The 12,935-nt window shown below is 34.8% G+C and overlaps 1 protein-coding gene across 3 annotated transcripts in view; it reads left to right on the top strand.

The window, feature by feature from the left end:
• The window catches only part of ATRNL1 (attractin like 1), a 428,690-nt gene that overhangs the window by 170,007 nt on the left and 245,748 nt on the right, over positions 1 to 12,935 (top strand). For all 3 annotated transcript variants that reach the window (XM_059476726.1, XM_059476727.1, XM_059476728.1), the window contains exons 22-24: positions 3,993 to 4,087; positions 4,726 to 4,804; positions 5,990 to 6,147. In XM_059476726.1, the coding sequence (XP_059332709.1) occupies positions 3,993 to 4,087; positions 4,726 to 4,804; positions 5,990 to 6,147 (332 nt within the window). The remainder of the gene's footprint in view (positions 1 to 3,992; positions 4,088 to 4,725; positions 4,805 to 5,989; positions 6,148 to 12,935) is intronic.

The raw sequence follows: 12,935 nt of genomic DNA, 5'->3' as shown, positions 1-12,935 counted from the left end.
GAGAGGTTTCTTGAAAATTAACAGCGATACTTGAGTTAAAGGATTGCTTTGAAATTCATTTTCCTTATTTCATGAAATATCTTTCTTCACCTAATTATAGTTATGTTCTCACACATGCTTATTACTGGCATTTTGAATTTATTTTAATGACTCCTTTGACTGAAAGCAGTCAAGGGTTTTGAAAAAAATCAAAATAGAGAAGTGAAAAAACTCAATAACTGTAAGACTTGTAATATTTGGCCATTGATGGTGTCAGGGTGGTATTGTGGTCCTATCTCCCAACACTTTTTTTGTACTTTAATCAATGATTTCTAAGATAAAGGGAAAGTGAAATACCTGGAAACATTGGTATTAGACTGTTCTGGGCTGACTCCTGGCTCAAAAAACCCAGCTTGTGAATTTCAAATACTGTGTTGTGTGCTGTGGAACTAAGATCTGAGCTGTGAGCTGAGCTCTGAGTTTGTGGAGAGGTTTCCATGTTCTTACAAACTTTTCCCATGGAACTTCAGACATAAAAGTTCAGGGAGTTATAAAAGTTCACGAGATTATAGGCTAGAAAATGGCTCTTTAAATTCTCTCTGCCTGCTGCTTTGAGTCACCTGATGAGTAGACTTGTTGTGTTTCTTTCTTGGTAAACAGAAATACGAAAAGTCTCATTTGTTTATGTAAAGGGTAAAATTACTTGTGGTGGCTTCGAAAAGGTTTAAAGTAGAAACAAACCCACATGGAGTAGAATCTTAGGCTTCTCTAAATTCCTGTTATAAATATACACAACATATACATATTTAACAGGATATACTAAATGTACTTTAAACATCTATTTCTACATTTAGTTATTATATTGTTGGATATTTTTACATTTAGCTTTTCAGAACTGGTCGTAGTCTTAGAACTGACTTTTAGTTTAAATTCTGTACTACTGTTGAGGCTAAGCTCTCTAGTTTGAATGGCACTATGAATTGGGAAATATGGTGTGATGTACTGTGTAACTGCTTCATTTGTGTGCTCTTACCATGCATTGGTATATATTATGTTCAGGAGGAGGTTTGGCAGTATTAAGGAAAGCTGTTCTGCCTGTTCAGTCTGCTGTTCAGTCTGCAGAAGGTGGAGCTTTCTGGAGGAGAGGGAGGTAATATTTTCCCTGGGAGCTCCTGAATACATGTGGAGGAAGAGTCTCCTAAGTTACAGAATGAAGCAGATGGAGAGAGTGAGGAAGGGCAGTGAGACAACAGCAGGGTGCAATGGGTAGAGTCCTCTTTACAATCCCTTTTAATTTCTGCTCTGAGTTTCTTCTTAAATTAGTTCTGCTAATTTATATTCTAATAAAACCTAACTTTAGAGACTTTCAAAGATTTGGAATTTTCACCTTCAGAATAGGTCCAGACAAATCTTCCTTTAAGTTTTGTGAACCTTTCTCCAATCTGTGAAATTTCTTCAGCAAACTTCTGCAGTCCATGGAAAGATGGGAAGGAGTGTTTGCTCAGTGTCAGTTCTTTCATTGCACCTGATTTCTTTGTGCAGTTGAATCACCCAACTGCACTCAGGCCCTGCTGTCTGCTTCATTTGAGTCATGCTCACCTTAGGTACCTTCCCTGAGCTGGAATTGTCTCTGAAGGAATAAGTGTTTCTGTTTTACAGCACCCAGGCATGGCCAAACAGGGATTTAATGGTTTGTCCTGTGGCAGATCTCTGTGGAATTGGTGTAATTTAGAGATCCTTTGGCTACTCTGAGGAATCCCAAGGCGAGTTCTTGTGTTGGATCTCAGAGCTGCTCTTGAAGCTGTGTTGTTCAAGGCTTTTGAGTGCTGCAGAGGACATAATGTGTGGGACTCCCTACTGAACTTTCCTGCTATTAATGAAGTATCAAATTGATCAACCATTAAATAATAGAGTCATTAATAACACAGTAAAAAACGTTGAGTTATCTTGGGTACAAAAGGAGAGCCTCTACACATAATTAACTCTTACTGTTTTTCAAAATTTATTGTCAACTGTATTGTATGTGAGAATGCAATAAAAAAAGTGGAATTAATTTTCTGATTTGTTACAGATGGTAAATTTATTAGAAACGCTGTAGTTTAAGTTCTTTTATAAGTGTCAGGATTTTTCCTGCATTCCCTGAAACATCAGTTCATACTTTGTTGGCCTATTAACAAGTAAAACATAAATGGAAAAATTATTTTAAAATTAACCAAGAACAAAGAACTAAACAACACCACCACCACCAACAACAAACCCCAGGGGGAAAAAAAGGTCATATTGTTTTAAAAGTAAATGACTTTAATTTTTTTTAAACTTGTATGCGGAAGAGCTGTTCATTCGTGACCGGGAGACAAGAGTCCTATGTGTCTTTCTAATGTTACTTTATGATGGGATATTATCGATATACGATTTCTGGTTTTTTGGCTGATAGTCTGCATCTCTGAGAGGATGCAGTTTGTGCTTGGAAGAAGACTGTGACATATTTAAGTGGTAATTTTCCATATCTTATGGGAAAATTAGTGATATCTTGTCCAAGCTTGTCAGTGCTGCTTCTTGCATCTTGTAGCCCTTGATGTAGCCAGAATTCTGTAGGAATGCTTTCTGTGGTGCTGGTCTACCACACCTTTACAATAAATCTGTTTGCAAAGATGCATCGACTGCTGAAGCAGTTATCTGTATTTTGAGGAGCTCCAAGTTGATCAGATCAGAAGATTGAGCATTTCTATACATTATTCCTAACCCTTCCCCCTTTCTACTCATGATTATTAAAGGGTTTGTTAATACATTTAATAGGGGTCAATCTTTACTTGCCATGTTTTTATTAAAGGGTTTGTTAATACATTTAATAGGGGTCAGTCTTTACTTGCCATGTTTTCCTGTCCTGTTACATTTAAAGATGTTCTGGTACCGTGGTCATCTTATTGTTAAGCATGGAGATATGGCACAATAGTCAATGAAATTTATTAATTAGATTTGCGTAACTATAGAAGTATAGAGTGCTATCAATAAATTAATGGGACATTTTAATTTCATATTTATTCATCTTTTGCCTTCATAAACATGCAGAGACCTGGTCAAAACTTGTCAACTAAGACATGTAGATCAGCTTATTCTTATTTGAATAACAAACTGTGATGACTGATATTAGAGAAAGTGTACTTCTCACCTTTGAATGTCATGGTAATTCCTTTCATGTCACTCCTTTTTGGATTCCTCTGCATTCAGGATATTCTATGAACCTTTATTTTCTACTTTTCCTTCCACACTCACTATAAAAAAAAATCCAAAAAACCCTGAACAAAACCAAACCAAAACAATTTTCTTTAATTATTAAGACAATATAGTGGACTTTTTTCTCTAAGTCAGTCTTCCCATAGGATACAACAGAGTGTATTTTTTCAGATGATGTGTTGCTGCAGAAAAGGTGATTGTCAGCAGTAAGCAAACTATTAAATCCAACAAAAGCCTGACACAGCTTTTCTTCTGCTCTGACTTAATCTTTCACTCTCTTTGTATTTACTGATTTTATGATCACATATTTTTTATTTGTTCCACAGTTTGTGTGGTGTTGGTGACTAGCAGAAGGCCAGCAGACCAGGGATCAAAATAGTGCTGTACAATTATTCACTGGGTTGTAGCACCAGAGGTGATTTGCCATATTTTAACATGCATAAAATAATAATCAGAATCATGTACACTTATAAGTCACCTCCTTATTTCCTGTGAGACAGGGAAAAATAGAAGATTTGATCCCTATAGAACTGTAATGGTAAAAAATTTAGAAGATTTTTTCTTAATTTAGTTTTTTTTGTTAACCTAATTTTAGTTTTAATAATTTCAAGACTTTATAATGCAAACACTTCAACAGTGAAATGCATGTCAATAATTCTGACTTGTAGATTTCTTCATGACTTTTGAAATCAATGTGAATGGTAAACTTTGAGGTACTTGCATAATATAGAATTAATATGTATACACTTTATTATTTTAAATTTTTGTTTTGCCTACAGACAGCCTTTTGATTGATTATCAGTTTACCTTCAGCTTATTACAAGAGGATGATCGTCATCACACTGCCATAAACTTTATAGCAAATCCAGAACAGGTAAGAAAATGTTAATAATTTTAGTTAAGTTTTAGAGATTCAGAATTAAGTTTTCCATTGTATTTGATGTTGATTAAAGGTTTTTGAAGTGTCTATAAAGTTTTAGAGAAAGTTCACATTTTTTGAGAGCTGCAGAATTAGTCCAGTGCTTTCATTGAGAACCCTTTCTATATGATAGATTTACTTCAGCTTAATCAATACTCTGAAAAAATATCAGCTGGTTGATTTTATTGTTGCTCCCATGAATAAGAAGTTTAATATTTTCCTGAGATGAATTGAAGGGGTATACCCTTCTGTTGAGAAAACATTTTTAGTTGCGGAAAGTAAAATTTTTGGCTTGTGATTAGAATGTAGGCATTTGCCATATATTTTATTTTATTTGATTTTTTAAAGACAAATGTTTTGTTATACTTATGACAAACTACACACATAACTGGTGTAGGTATATGTTAAATTGTACTTACCAAATTGTTCTTACCAAAGCAAAAGAGAGGATTGCCTTTGGCCATAAAGCATTGCCATTTCTAGATATGTTTAAAATGAAAACTGGAAAATGATTAAAAGGCTGTATGTGCAGTCGAGTCACATGCAATACATTCTGATATGTTTTGTTAACTTTCTTTTTTTTTTCCCCCTAGTCAAATAAAAATTTGGATATATCAATTAATGCATCAAACAACTTTAACCTCAATATTACGTGGTCTATTGGTTCTACAGGTGAGAGTGAATTTTGTTATGATGAGTTTTTCCCCAAATGATTTCATGATCCTTTGAGTTATTTTAACCTGATTGTCTCTTTGTTGCTAATTTTGATAATAAAACTTTACCAAATGTCTTCTTTTACCATTATCATTATGCTGTTATTAGTTATAATATTTAAACCTCAGATGATAATTTGCAATCTGAATAAAGCTTCATTAATATGTTGACTTTCTCTCCTATTCAATTAAAATTACATTGGTAAGAAAAGCTTGTAGCGTATTTAAATTTTTAAAACGACAGTGTTATGAAATGCTGTGATTTTAATTAAGATAAATTGCTTCCTTAACTACTGCAGAGACTGAGATTTTATTTCTTTGTTTCAGTGTTCAAGCTAAAAATTTAATTATTAACCTTTACATTGATATCAAACAATAAAGTTCTTCTGTGTATGCTGATAAAAAGAACTGCTTATCTATTTTTTTCTCCAACTTTGAACCCCATTACTCTTCTTTGTTTTAATTTAGACAGTTTTTATGAATTGATTCTATTGACTTTCTGAAAACACATCCAAGGAGAGGCATGATGCTTAAAATGAAATAACTAAAAAAAAAATCTTTTTAAAGAAGGTTCAGAGTTTCTCTTAAACTCATGAATTTCTTCATCAATGCATTTCTGAAGTACTTTACCATACTACAGTTAGTAAACTCTATTTATTCCTTTATTTTAACTTAGCTCAGTCACTCATTTATTTGCAAAAATTAATAAATGTTTATTGCTAGTTATGTTATTAACGCATTCATGAACAATTAAAACTTGACAGCAAAAGTGTAAGATGTCAACAAATTCCTTTACAGATTTTATTGAGCTGTTTATTGAAATGAAACATAAATTATGGAGGAAAGCTTATTATCATTTAAGCTGACCATAATAACTATCTTGTAAAATTATGCTTCTTCTGTCATTTTTCCAATTTGCATATAATTTTTGAAACCAAACTAAAAATTTCTGTGAGTTGTCTGTATGTATATTAAATATACCTAATGTGCCATTTAAACTACAATAAGAGGTTTTTTTAGAGGAAGACACCAAAAGCAATTAAGGATTTATGTTTCTTATGCAAATTTACTTTGGCATCTTTAATGATAATTAATATTTTAATCAAATATGTGTATTTACATCTGAACTTTTAAAAAATTTTAGCTGGAACAATATCTGGAGAAGAGATTCCTGTTGTTTCCAAGGTTAATATTAAGGAATACAGAGACAGCTTTTCCTGTGAAAAATTTAACTTTCGAAGCAACCCAAACATCACTTTCTATGTCTATGTCAGCAATTTCTCCTGGCCAATCAAAATACAGGTTAGTGATTTCTTTGTGCTTTTAGAGACATTTTTATTTCAACTTTACACTGAATTTCATGGTTTCACTCATGCAGTAAGTATACAAATGGAGTTATTTGCATTTTGTACTTTCTGTCTCTAATAATTATGTTATGATGGCAGTCATAGTGTGATTTTAAGTTTGGGCTGGATGGGACTTTGGGCAGCATGGCCTGGTGGGAGGTGGTGCTGCCCATGGTGGGGAGTTGAAATGAAATGTTCTTTAAGGTTCCTTCCAGCCCAAACCATTCCATGGTTCTGTGCTTTAGCTTTTAGTAGTGAGTCAGACTTCAGTCAATTTTAAATTCTGAATTTAAATTGTTGAACCTACATGTTTAATTGTAATATAACTTCAGCATTTAGATGTAAACACAGGAAATGGTATGCAAATCTATATGTACCTGCGTATTAGAATGTTAATAATTGGCTTTTGGAGCCTTTGACATTTTAAATGTTGAGTGACTGTTCAGTTAAGACTAAGTATAGTTTATTAGAATTTATGTTCTTCTTTGACTTCAATGGAATCAATTTCATTCAGTATTTTCTGGAGCACTGAGATGCTCTACAGTAGCAAACTCAAAAAAATCAATGCAGTCATGATTCCTCCCTGGCCTGTGATGTTCCAGCAATATTTATACTAATAATTACTATAGCTGCACTTGTGAACGCAGCATGCCCTGCATCAATGAAAGAGTTTCTTATGAGGATGAATGGCTTTTGACTATAACTCCCTTACAGAATTAAGTCTTAAAAATTAAGTTGTTGAAATGATAATTTCATAATTCCTGATGATTTACTTCATCAGGAAATCCTGATGATTTACTTCATCATTAATCAAGCACAAGCTCAAAATACTTTGCAGTTAGCCATACAAATACCCTATAAAATTTCCATTTTGGTGAGAAAAAACTTCCATATTTTTCTAAAATACAGAACCTTACTTTATAATCTATGTATAAAAATACACACACGCACACACACACTATATATATATATAAAAAAATTTTTAAAATTACAAAAATTTATTCTATCTATCTGTCTAGATATATATGATAAAGTGTTCTGGATTAAAGCAGTCATCTTCTGACTAAAGTGTCAGAGAAATGTTTTTCTTGTGTTAAGTAAAGCTAGAGTTGTCTTTATCATACCTGAACAGTGACTGGAAATATGTGTTAACGGTGTCAGAGGATGAATTTATTCAGCTTACTAACATTTATGACTCTACTAGTTTACTAAAAAATCCAAACAAACCCTGAAGACTAACTGCTTTCTTTTAGTCTTCATATTAGGGCTGTTTTACATTCTCTCCCACTTCCTTAGGCTAGAACAAGTTCAGCTGCCAAACAGGCTCCTTAAACAAATCCAGCGAGCAATAGCAGCTGTAAATGCACTACACTCTCCTCTCACCTTTACGACTGCAAGGTGCCTGTATCATCATTGTAAGACAACATTATTAGGGTGATGCATTCCTGAGACGTGCAGCTCTGTGGCAGATGTTGGCAGATCTCAGCTCCTCCTTGTGCTCTTTCTACTGCAGCATAACACCCTGATGGAGGGAATCCCTGATCATTGGTTACATCCTTCCTCCTTTTTTTAAATCAGAATTTTCTTTGTCTGCCGTGGTTACACAGTTTTTGTTTTTGGTTTTTTTTGTGCTTCTTTTAGAGGCACATTGATATTCAACAGTCTAGACAGCTCTGCCTCAGATGTGGTGGTGCTTGATTATTGCATTCCCGTCCTGTCCTTACTCCATCTAGAAATTAAGTTACTGAATTTTATGTACTGAGAAGGAATACTGAGGTCCAATCGGGAAAAGTGTTTTGGGATTTTAACTTTTTCCTCTGTATTTGCCTTCCTAAATTAATGAGATTATTATTTAGCTCTCAGCCTTTTTTATGCTGTAATTTGTTCTTTTCTGAGAAAATATCTGAAGTCAACATTACCAGTATATGTTTCTTGTGTTTGGTGCTTTAGCAGTAGATAAAATCTTCAAATGATAAATGGAACAGGGAGCTTTTATGAGAAAAAAAGTTTTGTTTTATATGCTAACTATAATTCTGCATGTAGTAGAAATTTTAAAAATATATGAAACCTCCTATGACTTTGGGTTAGGAGAAGGAAGTCATGGTTCATTCCAATCAGAGGCTAAACTTTCCAAGGCCAGCACTAAATCAGGTCAAATAGTTATGCTCTTCTACGTCTTTATCTCATAGCATACCAGTTTTCACCTTCATAACAGGCAAAAGTGGTTGATACTTGTCTATTTGCATTGCAGACCTTTTCACTGCAATGGCCTCACTGCATTGGTCATACATGCTGGGAAAAACCTGGTGTTTTGTGTTAACTCAGTACTGAAGGCTTTATTTAATCCTAAGGAAACTATTGTGGCTTCCTTGACAGGTATTCTGTTCATTTAATAAGTAAGGTAGCAACATGAAATTTGACACATTCCTTTTACACAATGCTTTTGTAGAGGACTAAGTACTCCAGCACACTGAGCATTTTTCAAGTCCAGTCTGAGTACCAGCCCTCCTGTATTCCATTATTCATCACCACTCATCGAGAATACATTATATAAAACATGAGTTCCTAAGGAGGCAGAGCTAGTGACCTTACTTCCTTTTAAACTGGTATTTGAAGCTGTTTTATTGATGTTATTACCTCTGGTGTTATTGGTATGCATTTCACCTCTCTGCTCTTGTGCCTCCTGTTATGCTGGCACTGGAGCTAAGATTTCTGGGATCTTTCATTGGGAGGATTTGAGTGTTGGAGTTAGTGCTCTTTTATTTTCCTATAGGAAAAGAAACAGTCCTTCTCATTATACAAGACACGTAGGTTCACTTTCTGTTAAAGTCACCTATATTATCTCTGGTTTGCATTCATTTATCTCCAAGATTTTCATGACTATAAGGAAAAATCTGTCCATCCCAGCAGGTGATTGTTTATTGGGATCAATGGCTCACAGTGGCTTCCTTAGATAGTTTTATTATTCATGTTACCTATTCAACAAGCTGGGATTTTTTTTCCAAAATGTTAATAAATCCCTGGTGGCTCTAAACCAAAATATCTTCTTAAGAAATATGATTTCTTGGCTTTGAAAAAATGGTATGTGATGATTGGTGTCAATAAAGATAGCTCTTTAAGGTGTACTGGTCTGTGATAGGCAGTGACCCATTTCATTGTTTTCACTGGTCTTTCCGATCACCTCAGAATACAAATTCTTCAGCACTGGACAGCAGTGAATTACTTGGAAAACATAGAAATTATGTAGGAAATTCTGAGTTTCTTTCAGCTGTGCTTCTGCTTTCTCTTGAAATGTTCTGCAGGTTCCCATCACCCTCCTGTCCATGGGCACACAGCTGGGTGATCTCTGCAGCCCTCAGGGGAAAACACTGCATTTAAATTTCCTGATGCTAAAGGCATTTTATTTAGCTGTAAAATCTCTTCTTCCTTGAGGAAACAAGCAGAAAAGTGACATAGTTGCATAAGGGGTCATTAGAAAGGTGGTGTTGTGGGACATCTTCAGCTTAGAGCTGTTTCCACAAATAGATCTACAGTCTATTGACCTGGCTGTGAAATGGGCAGGTGCCAGTTTTTTCTCAGGAGTATCTAAAAGTTATACACTGGCACACAAATGTTGGATATTTCCCTGTTGAATTACTCTAACAGCTTATATCACACTTTTTCTCCATTTCCTCTAATTCAGGGTTGCTGATGAGTAAAAATGGATAAAGACCCTTAAATTTAACTGGTGAGACTTTCATATACAACAGTAGTTTCTACATCTTTTCAGGGTAAATCTCTATAAATTACCTTTGTTAACAGATGTTAACAGAAGTGTCCAAGTAAGAGTATGTGAGTAGCATCTACATTTATGTTTGACTGTCTTTGACAGTCCCAAACCTTTAGGTGTATTGTATCTTATGTATCAGTTAAACAGGACTCCATGAGAAAATACTCTTGCCTTAAAATATACTAGATTTCTGAACAGAATATATAACATAGCCCCATAACTTGTTTCTGCTCATTTTTATTTTATTTTGAGAGTCAGTATAATTCAGACTCCACTGATAATGGAATTTGAAGGCTGTAACATTTATTGAGAAGCAGTAACTCAGGCTGTAGCCAGCACCTCAAATAGTGGTCAATGGTCCCTGAAGTAGTAAGCAGTCATAAAGCTTGGGCTTCTGACAGCTATGCAAATATTAATAACAGCAGTCACAACATGTTCTTCACTCTCAGGAAACTGACTTTATGGCAAGGGATTTTAGTAATTTAAGCTGGTAACAGACGTATTTTCTTTGTTCCCATAATTTTCTCCCATATTCTGGAAAGCAGTGCCTGCATATGAAAAAGCAAATACCCTTAAAATGCTGTCCTGGCTATTGGTCTGCTCGCTGTCCCTAGGGACAGCAGTGACATTCCTGCTTTAGGGTCAGCTGCATTCCTGCACCTGTATCTCTTCATAACTGTCAAACTTGTAAGTCTGATCTCAACTTGTGCCTGAGCAGCAAAATTTGTTACCAATTTTAAAGCTGAATCTGGAGATAATAATAACTGTTCTACTAGTTATTTCCTTTCTTCCCTGAAGTGTAAATGAAAGATTCACAAGTGTCTGAGTTTTAATTGGGAGGGTCAGTTTAAATTCTAAGGTTCAGCCTCATCAGCAAAGCACTGTCTGGCAAAATTAGGTTTGTGTATAATGAAAAAAAAAAAAATCTTGTTATACATTTTTGAACATAGCCTAGTTAAACTAACATGTTTCCACAGCATAAAACAATTACTGTTGCAGTGAAGTTAGACAGGATGTTGGTGTACAATATAGAATACCCTGATGTGTTTGAAGAAGTTTAATATTTTTAAGCAAGCCTACTTGGAATTCCAGTTTTTTTCTGCACTGTGGTTCTGATGAAAACTGTCTTTGTCACCCTCTATTAGTTTGTATACCAGAACAGAATAATGAATTATGGTAAAGATTTACATTTTATTTGTATGTAGCACAACAGATAGTTAAAACTACTTCATATATAACTCTTCAAGTGATTTTTTTTTAAAGCTGAAACTTGTGTTCTTTCAGTTTTCTGGCTCCTGTTTCAGAATTGGTTTTTTTCCCCTCATAATAGCCTGAGTGTAGCAACTGAAGGAGGAGTGTAATGTAAGTCAAGAAGCATATCTACCCTTGTAATAAAATTTACTGTAGTATAATTTATTTCAGCTTTTTTGCTTTTGTTTTGGACTTCATTTGAATTTTTAACATTCACACATTACTTAGATGTTGTAAAAGTTCCAAGAAGTAAAACTTGTCAGTCACTGCCATTAGAAGTTACAACAGTATCACAAACCTAATAACTAAATTAAAAAGTAAAGGTCAGATCTTTTTGGGTTTTAAAACCTTCCTGATGTTTGCTAAGGTCATGATTGTGAACCCTTTGCTGTGTATTTATCCACATGTAGCTGTGTTTGTAGCTGTGCCACCTGTGATTGCATGCCTAAATTTAATGCCTATGATTTATGGTGAGCAATTCAATTTCTAAGTGCCTTAATGGTTCTCATAGAGGCTGCTGAGTAACTGCATATAGCAATGTATGGAGACACTGTAATTCCTGAAACACTAAACAGGTAGTGATGATGAAGTGGATGCATTAACTTCCAAAACAACTTTGATGTTTTCTTACAGTAAAAGTAAAATCCCTCTATTAAAATAGATTTGAAAGTAGTGTACCAAGAACAAAAACCCTGGGAAATCCATGGAACTGTCATACAGTGACAGTTCTCTCAGAACAGGAGAAATAACAGGAATAGAAGGCAACCTGCAGTACAGGGTGGATTTGTTTATAGATGACTGAGGTATAGTCTAAAATGGAGATTTATGTGTAGTTTCAGGTTTTAGTAAGGATGATGATATTGATCATTATGAAAAGTCAGGATTGATAATAATAATAATAATCATTAGCAGAGAACTATAGAATCATTCTGGTTGGAAAAGACCTCTAAGGTCATTTACTCCAACATTCAACCTTACACTGCCAAGTCCAACACTAAACCATGTCCCCACTGCCACCTCTACACATCTTCCAAATCCTCCAGGGGTAGGAGGATTTGGAAGATGTGACTCCACCATTGCCCTGGGCAGCCTGTTCCAATGCCTGACAACCCTTTCTGTGAAAACATTTTTCCTAATATCCAATGTAAACATCCCCATTTTCAACTTGAGGCCATTTGTTCTCATCCTCCTTTGCTGTAAAAATTATCCTCAACAAAGCTGGATGCAAAATTTACGTTGAATGTGCTCAAATTATGCATCAGGTCATATCAGTCCTGGGCTCTGAAGGAAGAGAAATTGCAGTGCCAAAAGCAGGAGGGGTGGGAACATGAGACTGAAAAAGTGCAAATGCAAGTTCCCATCTGAATGTAAGAAGGAAGTGGTCCAAATATCAAGAGATTCAGTAAACTACAGTGCTTTGGAAGAGATTTTGAAGAAAAGTTGTTTAGTATTTTGTCAGCTTTTATTCATTGAATATAGGCATTGGAATTATACAGGGAATTAGAATGAAAGAATGTATATCTTAAGAAACAGGGATCCCCATAAGAGATCACAAGGCTGCTCATTTGGGCTTCAATATTGTGTCCAAGTGGCTCATCTAATCTCCTGTCTGCTCATGGCATTTAGGTTGTTAGACAGCAAGGAGTCTGGAAATTCAGGTTTAGATCTTCCATAGCATTGTTTTTTTGTATAAAATGTATTAGATGGAATTTTTGCTCTGTAGT

Source organism: Ammospiza nelsoni, chromosome 8 (assembly GCF_027579445.1).
Source record: "Ammospiza nelsoni isolate bAmmNel1 chromosome 8, bAmmNel1.pri, whole genome shotgun sequence".
NCBI lineage: Eukaryota > Metazoa > Chordata > Aves > Passeriformes > Passerellidae > Ammospiza > Ammospiza nelsoni.
The sequence above is the reverse complement of the archived record's forward strand: the minus strand, read 5'-3'. Positions and strand labels throughout refer to the sequence as shown.